This window comes from Pinus tabuliformis, chromosome 7, assembly GCF_031772625.1.
Source record: "Pinus tabuliformis cultivar Carrire ecotype Pingquan chromosome 7, CPIR1, whole genome shotgun sequence".
Taxonomy (NCBI): domain Eukaryota; kingdom Viridiplantae; phylum Streptophyta; class Pinopsida; order Pinales; family Pinaceae; genus Pinus; species Pinus tabuliformis.
The window spans coordinates 551,697,418-551,711,753 of NC_142293.1; the positions used below are offsets into that span (position 1 = coordinate 551,697,418).

Below are 14,336 nucleotides of genomic sequence, written 5' to 3' on the forward strand. Positions count from 1 at the left end.
TCTGAAGAACTAGAGGAAAAACTTCTCAGGGAATGAGATTGTTAGTAAATCCTGGATTATGTTGCCAGATTTTGTCATCTAGAATGTTTGGAAAGAGCGCAACAGGCGGATCTTCAAAAACAAAACAAGCATGCCCCAACACATAACTGATCAAATTCTAAGGCAGCTCAAAGACACAGTAAGAAGCCTGTTGAGGACCCTTCCTAAAGATCCTCCTCTGCCCAAGAGGAGAGAATTCTACTTCACTTGGGTCTCCAGTCTATCAGTCCTCTAGGAATAATAAAGGAAGTGAGCCTTATAAATAAAGATGTCAACATCTGGAGGCCCCCCCCATGGTTTCTTAAAGGTTAATATTGATGGAGCTACTAAGGGCAACCCAGGATTAGCGGGCTTTAGGGGGGCCATAAGAGATGATCAGGGATAAATACAGAAAATCTTCCATGGCCACTTGGGGAAGGCCACTAATAACATGGTTGAGCTCATGGCATTAGAGCAATGCTTGGAAATCCTAGTGGATTCAAGTTCACACAATGTTATAATTGAAGCAGATTCAGAATTAGTCATTAGAGTGGCTAAGAAAATTAGCAATGGAACCTCTCCAGATAAAGTGTCAAAGCACTGGAAGCTTCTGCAGGTTTTTTACCACATCCACTCTCACCTGTGTACCCTTAAAACTGTCAGATTTGTTCATGTAAAAAGGAAAGCTAATATGTTAGCGGATCGATTGGAAAATGAAGGAGTCACCAATAGGGACAGGGATTCTAGGTATGCTTGGGACTTGTTACCTCCAGGCAAATTGTGGGAGGACTGTCACTGTCAGGCAACCCAGGATATGGAACTATGGACTAACAGGATAGATCAAAGGGACTCAGAAGACCAGCGGGTGGATGGAGAACCCCATATAATCTAACCCACCTTGGTTCGACTATTTTCCATAGTCTGGAATTCTTTTGATTGAATGATGAAAGGATTGACTTGGATAGCACCACAGGGTGAGGTGTCCATTTTCATTTTGCTTAGTTGGTGTTTGACAGAGGATCGTGGTGGACAGGATTGGCTCAAGATCTGCCCGCTGGACGGAATAGAAGGACAACACGTGGCGAAAGGACATGTTTGTCTTTTCGCACTTCAACCACTCCAAAACCACAAGTGGTATATCAGGCAGGGTCCAACTAGTTTAAGGTTTTTTTGAGATCGACTCCAATTCCACTCTTCATGCGATGCGTGGCGGGGTGATGCGAGAGAAAACTGCCCTCATCAAGTAGTTAACTCTCACACTTCTCGCCCTCCCGATATTCACAAAGACCATTGGATCTTAGTCTGGTGATCAATGGTGACGATTTGTTTATGCTAGTTCGTTAGACCCGAAAAAATATTAGAGTGTTATGCTTTAATTTTCTTCGAGTCCATTTGATAGTTTTCATCTTGGCTGGTGGTGGGACCTCTTATGGACCCATGTCAAGTCATTTGCGGCCTTTTGTAACCTCTGGCTCGATGGACTAGTTCTCCATGGATTTCTTAGTTCTTTTGTTGCACGAAAACACTACTAGATGGCCTGGTGCCTTAACTATCTGGCAGTTCTTCCAGATTTTCCTGCTTAGGTTTCTATTGGTTTTGGGTAAATGGTTTGGTTCGGCCTACCCTACTGACTATTGAACTCTCACAGAGCGGGTGCGGCCTTTTGTAAATTATGTATTTTTAGCTAAGCTTAATAGACAGTCCTACTCTTACCTGATAAAAAAAAAGATAATATAAACCCAGGGGAATAATATTAAACCCAAGGGATTAATATTATAAACCCAAAGGATAAATATTATAAACCCAAGGAATATAAACCATAAGATAAATATTATAAACCCTAAGATAAATATTTTTCACAATGCGACATTGGAATATGGTTGACCATGATTGATTTTCATATTGAGATAATGTTTGTCACAATGTGATGTTGGACCATGGTTGATTATCGTCATGACCATGTGGCGTTGGACCAAGAGATAGTCTTTGTCATAACGTGACATTGGATCAAGAGATAGTTTTTGTCTTAATGTGACCATAGTTATTGATCATGGTTGACCATGATTGAACCTAAAGGTATTATAAACCCAAGATATTAATATTATAAATGCAAGGTATATAAACCCTAAAGGGATTGATATTATAAACCCGAGGGAATAATAAACCCAAGGGATTAAAAACCTAGTAGATTGATAGTATAAATGTAACAGAATAATAATAATAAACCTAAGGGATTAATATTATAAACCCAAGGGATTATAAGCCCAAGTGAATAGTATTAAACCCAAGGGATAAATATTACAAACCCAAGGAATATAAACCCTAGGAATTATATTATAAACCCTAACATAAATATTTGTCACAATGCAACGTTGGAATATGGTTGACCATGATTGATTTTCATATTGATAAAAATAAACCCTAAAATAAACTTGGTTGACCATGATTTACCATCATTGGTTTTTCATACTGAGACGATATTTGTCACAATCTAACATTGGACCATGGTTGGTCACGGTTGATTTTAATATTGAGACAATCGTTGGCACATTGTGAAATTGGACCATCGTTGACTATGGATCACCATGATTACAATGGATTTATATTAAACCCAAATTAATATTATAAACCCTATGAATAATATTATACCCTATGGATATGAACCAAATAAACTTAAGGGATTGATATTATAAACCCAAGGGATTGATTCTAAAACCAAAAAGTTTTATAAACCCAAGGGAATAATATTAAACACAAGGGATTAATATTATAAATGCAAGGTATATAAACCCTAAAGGGAAGGATATTATAAACCCAAGGTAATAATAAACAAAAGGAATTAATACTAAAAATCCAAAGCATTAAAAACCCAACGGATTGATAATATAAACCCAACGAAATAATATTAAACCCAAGGGATTAATATTATAAACCCAAGGTATATAAACACTAAGATAAGCAATATAAACCCAAGGGAATAATATTAAACCCAAGGGATTTCCTCGATCAGGGTGTTTATTGGATCGTCGACGCAATCACCTCAATTAAATGATTGGTACCTTAATGGACAAACCCACCACCTTCCACATGTGTGGCAAGGATGGCAGGGTTGCCTCATGCTTGAGGGAAGGTAATAACAAAGCGGATGGTGGTAGGGGTAGCCATTCAAGGCGTATGCATCTGGTTGATTTCATGCAGTGGTTTGGAGGTGATTCGTTGGTCCTGGCTCAAAGGATTGGTGGATGGTGTTAGCTATTGTGGAGAAAGACCGTCACTCATGTGACTTCATCCTTCCTTAGCGCTGGATATTTGGTATGTAGTTCATTTACTTTCCTTTTACTCCATGAAGAGAGACTTCTCAATAAAATAATTGGGTTGGCCTAGTCTGAAGTCATGGGGATTAGAGGGTATGTCTCCTGTCTTAATAATGCGTGTGTCAGTTTGGTGGTTAAATTATGGTAATTGGACTAGGAATGCTCCTGTGTCTATTATATTTGGCATCTAGCTGTCCTGAAGGGGATTAATTGTAGTCTATTACCTTTCCTTTTTCTCCATGAAGAGAGTCTTATGGATAAAATAATTGGGTCAGTCGGGTCTGAAGTTGTGGGGATTAGAGGGCTTGTGTCTTGTCTTGATAATGCATGTGTCGGTTCAAGGGTTAAATTATGGTAATTGGACTGGGAATGCTCCTATGTCTATTATGTTTGGCCTCCTTGCGGTAATAGAACCCATGGCTATGTATCTGTATAAGGTTGACTTGGCTAGGCTCTGGGGTAGTATAGTGAATTCTCAGGCCCATCGCTGCCAAAATTTTGAGTCAATTCGGGATGGGTAAGTGCTGGAAAATACGGTGTGGGGGGGGGGGGGGGGGGGTTATGCTGCTATTGAGACTCCCTCGCTATCTAGTGGTAGAAAACCCTTGGGCCATTTCCATGTGAGTTGGTATGTGTTGAGTGTGCCCCTCAAAGATGAAGGTAATAGTGGATGTCAAGAACCTATGGTTCTCATCAAAAGGTTGGTGTCTAATTACTAGTCTAGGTGTAAGGGGATAAAACCCCTTCCTATTTCAGGGGACATTGTTAAAATTTGTTATGAAGAAAGGAAGGTTGGCAAGACCCATGTTCTAGTTTTACGGGTGTCTATTGGTCTCTGGACAAGTGAGCAGGTTGGTAACAGGACCCATAATTTTGGTTGTTGTGGGTTTATACCACTTGTAAGTATTTATCGACACATTTCTCCAGGCTCACAAGATGGCAACCATGGCTCGTGCGACGGCTCGAACCCAAATCCCTGCCCTGAAGGGTCGTGGTAGAAAGAACAAAGGAAAATAGGAAGAGGGCCAATCTAGTGCATCTAGAGGAAAACCGAGAGGAATAAAAACTACTGTGAGCATCATCAATGATGCTGCGGAAGCTTACCACGAACGCACAACTAATGAAATTCAGCGATTGATTGAGGAATGGGAGGCAAATCTGAACCGACAGGCAGGTTCAATGTAAATTGATGTTGATTACTGGTGGATCTTGGTGCCCGATCCTAGGCATACATGAGGTCATGTAATCAAGTTTAAACACACTCTATTTACTTATTGGTATATGAAAGGGATTCTGGGAAGGGCCTTGGAACAAATAGCTTTGAACATGGCCACCACAGTGTAGGCTTTCCTGAACTACAAGAAAAACTTCCAACAACTCCAGCTCCAAATGCAGAAGCAGGATGGACGGCTCTGGTGAATGGAAAACCACCTACCTTTCATACTCTCTCTGACAGAACTCTCAGGGTCTAATGCAAAAGACCTGACACCAGTGAGATCTGCCTCAGCTAAGGAAGTAGATCAGTTATTATGATGTCTCTCTCTGTAGTTTTTTATGTGGATATATTTTACTTTTCAATGTATAGACAATTATGCCAGTATGCAAGTAGATGGTAAGATAAGCATAGACATACAATCATATATTTCATGGTTAGAAAGACTTAATACTTATCTTTTTTGGATGGCATACCATGCCATTAGGTGGCCAACAGACTTTGTCTCCCATAGGGAAAGTTGAGGCCACCTAACTATCTTTAAAACTGGTTGTAACTTGCTGTTAAATTCGTAGAAAAAGGAGGTACTACCAAGATTAGCAAAAAAATATTAAACCCAAGGAATAAATATTATAAACCCAAGGAATATAAACCCTAAGATAAATATTTGTCACAATATGACATTGGAATATGGCTGACCATGATTGATATTCATATTGAGAACGTGGATGTCAGAATGCGATGTTGGACAATGGTTTATCTCTATAGTTAGACAATCTTTGTCATAATGCGACATTGGACCATGGTTGTGATAATGTGATGTTGGTTGTCATAATGTGACCATGGTATATCATGATTGAACCTAAATGTATTATAAAACCAAGAGAATAATATTAAACCCAAGGGATTAGTATTATAAACTCAAGTTATATAAACCCTAAAGGGATTGATATTATAAACCCATGGGAATAATAAACCCAAGGGATTAATACTAAAAACCAAAGGGATTAAAAACCCAATGGATTGATAATATAAACTCAAGGGTATAATATTAAACCCAATTGATTAATATTATAAATCCTAAGATAAATATTATAAACACTAGGGAATAATAAACTCAAGTGAAATGACATTAAACCCGAGGGATAAATATTATAAATCCAAGGAATATAAATCCTAAGATAAATATTTGTTGTAATGCGATGTTGGAATATGGTTGACCATGATTTATTTTCATGTTGAGCCAACATTTGCCACAATGTGACGTTGTACAATGGTTGACCATCGTTGACTATGGTTAATCTCCATATTGAGACAATTTGTGTCACAATGCGACGTTGGACCATGGTTGACCATGGATGACCATGGTTGTGACAATGTGACATTGGACCAAGGGACAACCTTTGTCACAATGTGACCATGGTTGACCATGGTTATTGACCATGATTAAGCATGTTTGACCATGGTTGAGACAACCTTTGTCACAATGCGACGTTGGAACATGGTTGACCATGCTTGATTTTCATATTGAGACAATGTTTGTCACAATGCGACATTGGTTGATTTTCATATTGAGAAAATCCTTATCGCAATGTGGCATTGGACCATGTTTGACCATGATTACAAACCCAATGGATTTTTTTTTTCCGGGGAAAAAATACCGCGCTTTTCTATTAATCGAGAAATAAAAAAGCTACAAAAAAGAATGTTTAGACATTCAACTGAGTTTTCTTGTGCCAGCAAGATGCTTACATCTCCACAGAGATATCGCTTTGCCATAACTTTTAAACAAGAGGCTTTTGAAGGCACTCCTGTTCACGGCTTGTAGCAGCCCAATCAAAATTTGTAGTTCAAGACCTGTCAACCATATTACCTGGGACTCCTTTTATATAGGAAAACAGCCCAAAACATGTTCATAGGAAAGAAATAGAAACCATATATACAACACTGTCTCTCCTGCCACCGGAGAAAAACAAAACAAGTTTATACCGATGAGATAAAAAGTATAACAGTAGCTAAAAGTATGGGGGAAGATCCGACACACGGATCTGATCCTGATTTTGCTCCGTTATCCTCCAAGTTCCCAGAGCCTGCTGTAGACCTGTTTTAGAATACCGGTCGGCTTCTTCATTTTTATCCCTGTAAATGTGAGCAATGGAGAAAATATTAAATTGGGTCTTTAATCTTTGGACTTCTTCTAAAAGAGGTATCAGCATATAATTTCTGCAAACAAATTTCTCATTGACCCAGTTAACCACATTTGCCGAGTCTCCAAAAATCTGGACTGTGAGGATATTCCTATGAATTAGCCAGCAGTGCAGCAGTTTTAAAGCTGATAATTCAGCGAAATTGTTTGAACCCGACCCAAGACCAATAGATGCTTTTAGGGAGTGCGAGGGATTAAGGTGAATGATAATTCCGGCACCAGTGATATTGTTCTGAGCTGCCCCGTCAAAGAAAGCCCAGGGGATGTCCTCTCTGATAACGACATCCGTTCGCTGGTTTTGATGAGATTCCTCCGGTTCAGGTAAGCTAGCTAGTATGGCCGCGGCTTGCAATGCAATGACATTCACTGGTGTGACCTTTTCATTAAAAATGCATCCGTTGCGAGCGATCCAAATACCCCAGCAGACGATTGGAGGGAGATTTCTCATGTTTTTCTCAGGATAGTGAGTCCACCAATATTCCCATGCAGCAGATAAATTTACACCTTCCCAATTCCCTGAAAAATTTAGAATCTTTTTTGTTTCCACCCATACTGATTTAGTGAAAGGACAACTCACAAAAAGGTGCGAGACAGATTCGGCTTCTGATTTGCAAAGAGGGCATCTGCTCGGCCCCAACTGAAAGCGAGCTTGAAGAACATCCCATGTGGGGATTTTGTTTTTTAAAGCACACCATAGGAAGATCCTGGCTTTTTGGGGGCATTTTAACTTGAAGAGGGGCTTTGCCCACCAAACCGGGGCCTCCCACCCCTTGCTTTTCATCAGAAAATCATAACCGGCCTTTGGGGAATAACGACCAGTTTCAGCATGAGCCCAAACCAGAGAGTCTGAAGAGTCCTTTATCCTGACATTTGTGCGATTAAGTTCCTGAACATAACCTTGCCATTCCTCTCTCCAGCGGAGATCCAAGTCCAAATCTTCAGCTGTCTTCCAGCCCTGCCCCAAATGGACGACAAGCCCATATTTGCAATCTGATGTAGATGTATTAATCCTTTAGTATCAAGCTGCTCAATCAGACCAGGAGATAAAGCAAACCGCTCATTACACCCAACCCAGGGGTCCTTACCAATCCGCACACATTCACCGTTTCCCACTTGCCAAGCTAGTCCTTGTTCAATGATTTTAAAAGCTTCCGTGGTTGCCTTCCATATGACCGAACAATTTCTCCCTTTTTTGTTTGGACTTCTGATCCAATCTTCGAGAGGAGTTGGGTCTATATATTTTCTTTTGACCACCCTGGTCCAAAGGTTCTCAGCTACTACAATTCTCCAGCCTGATTTTGCCGCCAAAGATTGGCAGAAGTCCACAAGCTGCTTCACCCCCCAACCTCCCCAATCTTTTGGTCTGGAAATTTTGTCCCAAGCAACCCAGGGGAGCACTGAAATTTCCTTTGATCCAGACCACAAGAATCTACTACAAATCTGCTTGATTTTATGAATAATTCCTTTGGGGATCCAAGTCAGCGCTGCCCAGAAAACAGGAATGGCTTGAAGAACTGAATTGACCAGAGTCAGTCTACCAGCCCTTGATAGCCACTTGAAGCTCCAGTGTGATATCCTTTGTTCAATTTTTGCCACTAACCAGTGCCAATCTTGTTTTCGGTAAGAAGATGGCTTTAACCAAAACCCCAGATACTTGAAAGGAAGGTCCATCAAACTGGTTTCAAAAGGCAAGATGGAAGTAATTGCAGTTTCCGCTTGCCTGGTGAAACCTTCCATAATAAAGTGAGACTTTCTGGCATTTATTTGAAGGCCTGTAGCTTTCAGGAACAGGTCAATGATATCTTTAAGAACTTTTACTTTGTTTAAGTTCCCATTTAAAAATAACAAAATATCATCAACAAAAAGAAGATGAGAAATGAACAGGTTTACAGCAACCTCCAAACCTGTGAATAAGCCTGAATGCTTTGCTTTTAAGATTAATCTGCTGAGACCCTCAGCTGCCAGGAGGAAGAGGAGAGGAGAAAGAGGGCATCCCTGTCTCAGGCCTCGGTGACTTTTGAAACAATGAGAGGCCGCCCCATTTATCAGCACCGCAAAGCTAACATTTGTAATGCACCCCATAATCCAGTTTATAAACTCCACTTTAAACCCAAGGTGAGTCAGCAATAATCTGAGATACGACCAGCTAATCCTATCATAGGCTTTAGAAAGATCAATTTTTAGAACAACCCCTTTCTTCTTTGCTTGCCTGATACTATGGATGGTTTCCTGTGCTACCCCTATTGCTTCGTGGATTTGCCGTCCGTCCAGAAACCCAAACTGCTCATTTGAGATGCACTCAGAAAGTATAGGCTTTAAACGCACCGCAATGATCTTTGCTATTATCTTATAGATTGTATTGCACAGGGAGATAGGCCTAAAGTCTTCGAAGGAGACCGGATTCTCGGTTTTTGGAATGAGTGCAATAAAAGTAGAATTGAAAGAACTGAAAATTTCACCTTTTTTCCTGGATTCCTCCACCACCTCAGTAAGCTCATCGCCAATAAGGTCAAAAAAATGGATGAATAGCTCTATAGTCCAGCCATCCGGCCCCGGGCTTTTGTCTTTAGGCATAGTCTTTATAATACGCTCTACTTCCTCCTTGTCCACTTCCCTAAAAAGCAAATCCGCATCCTCCTCTTCCACAAATCTAGGGAAAGCTTGAGCTGTTCTGATGATTTCAGCTAAAGAGATCCCCCAAGGGTCAGCAAAGAGGGATTGGAAATGATTCTTCCCCAAAGAGGAGATTGCTTCAAAAGATGACACCTCCCTTCCCTCTGGGTCTTTCATCTTCCAGATGGTGTTAGCATTTTTTCGCCCCTTTGCATAATTGTGAAAAAAATTTGTATTTTCATCCCCTGCTTTCAGCCAAATGGCCCTACTTTTCAACCTCCACTCCTCTTCTTTATCCAACAAAATCTTTGCTCTGCTCTTTTCTAAAACCAAGATTTTCTCTTTCGATTCCTGGGAGACATAGGCGTCTGCTTCAGGGTCCTCCAGTAACCTGAGAGCCTCCTCGATTTTTACCAATTCCTCGTTTTGTTTTCTTCTCCTCTCCGAGGCCCATTCAATGGTTGCTCGTTTAAGCCTTTTCAGATTCTCCATAAAATGACCTCCTTTGTTGACCTGAGAATTTGGATCCATATGTCTCCAAGTGCTCCTGAAGAGTTGTTGATAAGACTCCTCCTGAAGCCAAGAAGCATTGAATTTGAAAGGAGCGGCCGGTTTTGCAGGGGGTTTTGAAAATTCAAGAAATATTGGGAAATGATCCGAGTTTCCCCCATCCCCCACCCACTGCCTGAACAGAGGGATATATGCAGCCAAAGTTTCATTGATGAGAAAGCGATCCAGTCTCTTTGCAATTCTCCCCTCCCCCGTTCTCCTGTTCCTCCAGGTCGGCTTTGCCTTTATAATGTTTACATCAATCAATTTTGCATTCTGGAGTGCCTTTGAGAAAAAATTTGTTAAAGGATCTTCCCTCGCACAAGGACCCCAAGCTTCCGCCATCCCCAAAGAGAAATTTAAATCACCCCCAATAATGAGATTTTTGTTAAGCAGAAGTTCTTTAGACAAGAAATCAGTCCAAAAGGGGGCCCTGCCCTGACACGGCCCATAAACATTAATAAACAACAGAGGTTGATCAAAATCAACCGAGAGGACCTCCAAACCAAGAGCATGATTCGATCCCCAACAGCTTTGCACCTTAAATCTCCCATCCTTAAAACCAATGGCAAGACCTCCAGAATGACCAGCAGCATCTGATGCAAAGAAAACCCAACCCGGGAAAAGGGATCGCAGAGAGGCTTCAACTTCAAAGCTTTTGCCCAAGGTTTCCTGTAGAAAAACTACATCCGGGAGATGACGAGCAATGAGATCTTTTAGAGCTAGTTTTTTAGGCTTACTAGCTAAACCCCTACAGTTCCAGGACAGACAGATCATTTGATAACCATCTCAGGGGTTTTCGCTTCTCTAAGCGCCCCAGGTATCGACATTTGTTTCCCGTCAGCGACATCAAATTTTGCCTTCACTTGTGCCTTCGAAAAAAGGGATTTCCTACCTCTACCTTTCTTTGTAAAGCCCTTAGAAATCTCAGGGCTGAGACCTCCCACCGACTCCTGAAAATCATTTGTGTGAGCGGGGCGCTTATGAAGGGATCTCAGATTATAAGGACGGACGACAGATGGGCTACCCGTTCCCTGACCTTTTTTAGGAGACTCCTCACAGTTCAGATTTAAGGACGGAATAGCTTCTGATAAAGATTCTATATTTTGAAGGGGATCATCTAAATTTTGGTATCATAGAAACATCCGCCACAAAAACATCACTACTCGTTACAGAATTTACAGGTAACAAAAGAGGAGAAGGGGACTGCATACCGGAAGAGGGATCCTCCGATGGGCCGGCCGGATCTGCTACAGGAGCTTCCCGTCTTGGCTGGTCTTCTACTTCTTCTTGTACCGGGACTTCTTCCTTCCGCTGCACACCATCTTCCGTCCGGGGAATAGAGGCCTCTCTCTGATGCACGACCTTCGAGTCTTCGTCCTTCTTCTGAGTTTCGTGGGGTCCCGACAGATCCTCCCAGTCCTCCACCTTATGCTTTGCCCACTTTCTTCTTATTCCCATCGGGCAATCTCTCGCTAGATGCCCGTATTCATGACAGCAATGACATCTGAAGGGAAAAAGCTCATAATCCAACAGCTGCTCATATACATAGTCCCTGTACTGTAATGTAAAAGATTCAACAAGCCCATCCGACAGATTAAGCCTAACTAGAATCCTTGCGACCGCTCTTTCATAGGTATGTAAATAAGATCTATCCACATCCAGGAATGTGCCCAAGTGGTTCCCGATTGATTTGAAGACAGAGTCCACCCAGAGGAACGACGGAAGGTTTGGTGCCCTAACCCAGACAGGAATTTCGTCAACTTTCTCCTTCGAAGCATCAAATAGAGGAGTCCATCTTTTGAAAAATACCGGTCTGCTCCCGAACGCCCAATTCCTCTCCTCCACCCATTCCATTGCTTCCTTTGAGTCAAATTTAATCATGAACCAACCTTTTACCAGGGTATCTGTCCTAAAGGATTTTGCCGGAGTTTCCAGCCACTGACTCTCAGCCCATTGCCTTAAAAAATTTCCAGAAACATATCTCCCTCTAGCCTTACCGACTAGCGTGTACTCAGCCAATTCCAAAACGTCTTCGACTTCAACGTCCATGCCTAGGACCAGATTTGTGACTCGCCTCTTCTTCCACGACTTCGCCTTTTTTCTTTTGTCCCCTACTTTCTCCTTTGCCATCTCCGATTCTCTACCACCAGATGTAGTGAACGAAACGCCTTCATCCTTCTCTTGGGCCGCCCCATCGTCCACATTGCTTTGCAAACCCTTGATAGGTGGAACTTCAATCAATCCCTCCACAAGGCTGCCCGCCTCTCCAAAAGCTGATGGGCCGCCTTCCACCGGAATCCCAGAGCACTGGGTGTTCGTAGAAACCCCCGAAGACGATAAGATACCAAAACCCAAGAAACCCTCTTCCCCTTTAGGGCGATTCTGCAAAGAATCATTTGAAAAAAGCTTCCTATTTATTTCCGGCTGGGCGCTTCGGCCTCCCGAGCCATTCCCAATGCCCTGAACTCCGCCTACCGACCTCCATACACCGTGAGGTTGGGGAAAATTGATTATGTCCTCAAGTCCGCCTGAAGAAACGAAATTTTTTGCAGGAGAAAGCGACTTACCAACAGATGAAGGGCACAAATTTTCAAGGAGCGAGTTTGAGCTTGAATGGAAACTTATTTCCTCCGGGACCCTGCCTCCTCCTCCGAAACCACTCGCTAATTCGAGGCTCTCTTCCAAAAGCCCCTTTGCCGGATTTTGACGCCACGAGACTCCTCCTGGGAAAAACGCAGACGATAAGCTGGAGGATTGCCCGATAACCTCACTAATGTTCTTCTCCGTGACTTCCTTGCCCCAGACAGTAAGGATATCTTCAGGGGCGGGGTCCAGGTCAACCGTTTCATGTTGATTTACCATAGTTAAACACCCCGTAATTACTACAACCGCCTAAACCCTGGAGCCCGAAGAGGAAACTGCAGAAACCGCCTCAGAGGTCCGTTTCGAGGAGAACCGCTGGTGAGAAACCGTTCACGAGATTTTTACCTTCACCCAAATCACCACGGACGGGGAAACCGTAAAAAACCGGAAAACTTGAAAACCCCGTTGGACGTTGATGCAAAGCCGTTTCTACTCCTGGTCCCAGCTGTCGCCTACTCCCAAAAGCCTTCCCAATCCTTCCTTGATGGCGAAAACAGCTAAAACCAAAGCCCGTACTCCCGCTGACCGCTCTGCGCCACCTGCATCACCTAGGCCATAGGCCTAGGGTTCCCGGATCAAACCCTAGCCATGGTTTCATTTGCTGCCGCAAACGAAACTCTTTTCTTTGATTTATGTTGATCAAACCCAATGGATTTATATCAAACTTAAAGATTAATATTGTAAACTCGATGGATAATAATATACCCTATGAATATGAAGCCTTAGATTTAAAAAACCTATAAATTATTATTTTATAGTTCTTGTAATGAAAAACAAAATTCAAAATATAGTGCAAAATCTTAAAAACAAATGAATAATAGATAATGATTTTTTCAAAAATAAATTCATATAAAATAAAATGAAATGAAATAAGCATTTGTAAATTCATAAATTCATTTACTATAATCTCATTTGAATATATTAAATTTAAAAAAAATATAACATGTAAAACATTATTGATAGAATTTTAAATCTATAAATTTACAATTTTTTAATTTATGATATATTTGAAAAATTGATAATAAAAAAAACACTCAATTTCTTATTTTTACTTCATCTATTTTACTTATAATCAATTTCAAATATAATGCATTTCAATTTCTAGAATTAAAAATACATTTCAAAACATCAACCATAATTTCTAAATTTCATAACTTATTAATCATGGATGAACTTATCATGGAACTTATTAACATAAACAATGTATTTCATAAGTAAAATATTTCAATGACATATTAAGTAAAATATTTCAATGTCAACTAATATGTACAATGAAAATAAATAAAGTTTCACGGTTAAAACATTTTTAAGCATTTCAAGTAATGTTATTATTTTATATTTGGGCTATATTTTTCTATCAATTTTATCTTTGAGATGCAAACATTTTTTTCCAAATTTTGCATTTAAAAATTTTTATACAAGACCAAATTATATCATTGTAAACACTTATTAGATTTGTCATTAAAATAGATCAATACTACTCTTTAAAGAAAAATCTAATAAGATCAACTCACAAATTGAAAATTTGTTATTGAATGATTGCTATTTAATTTTAGAGCACAAATTCATTCTACACTAATCCTACACTGAAAACCTAGTACATACCAAATTCATACTTGAACTACTTTTATACATTTGTATTTGAAAAGTAAAGCAATATTCCATAGAGCACTCCTTCAAATCATTACCACATAATTGATCTCATGGAGATTCATGGCATATGCTGGTCAAATCTTGTACTCCTCATTTGTGCGGTGACACATAGTCCTCTCGAGAG

General features: G+C 40.6%; 1 protein-coding gene across 1 annotated transcript; it reads right to left on the reverse strand.

Annotated features, from left to right (window-relative positions):
- Positions 1 to 6,560: 6,560 nt before the first annotated feature.
- LOC149248547 (uncharacterized) lies at positions 6,561 to 12,778 on the reverse strand. Its single transcript, XM_089450392.1, has 4 exons — positions 11,128 to 12,778; positions 10,699 to 11,012; positions 7,837 to 10,585; positions 6,561 to 7,741 (listed from the first exon to the last, which is right to left on the reverse strand). The coding sequence occupies exons 1-4, from the start codon at positions 12,776 to 12,778 to the stop codon at positions 6,561 to 6,563; spliced, it is 5,895 nt and encodes a 1,964-aa protein (XP_089306518.1).
- Positions 12,779 to 14,336: the final 1,558 nt, after the last annotated feature.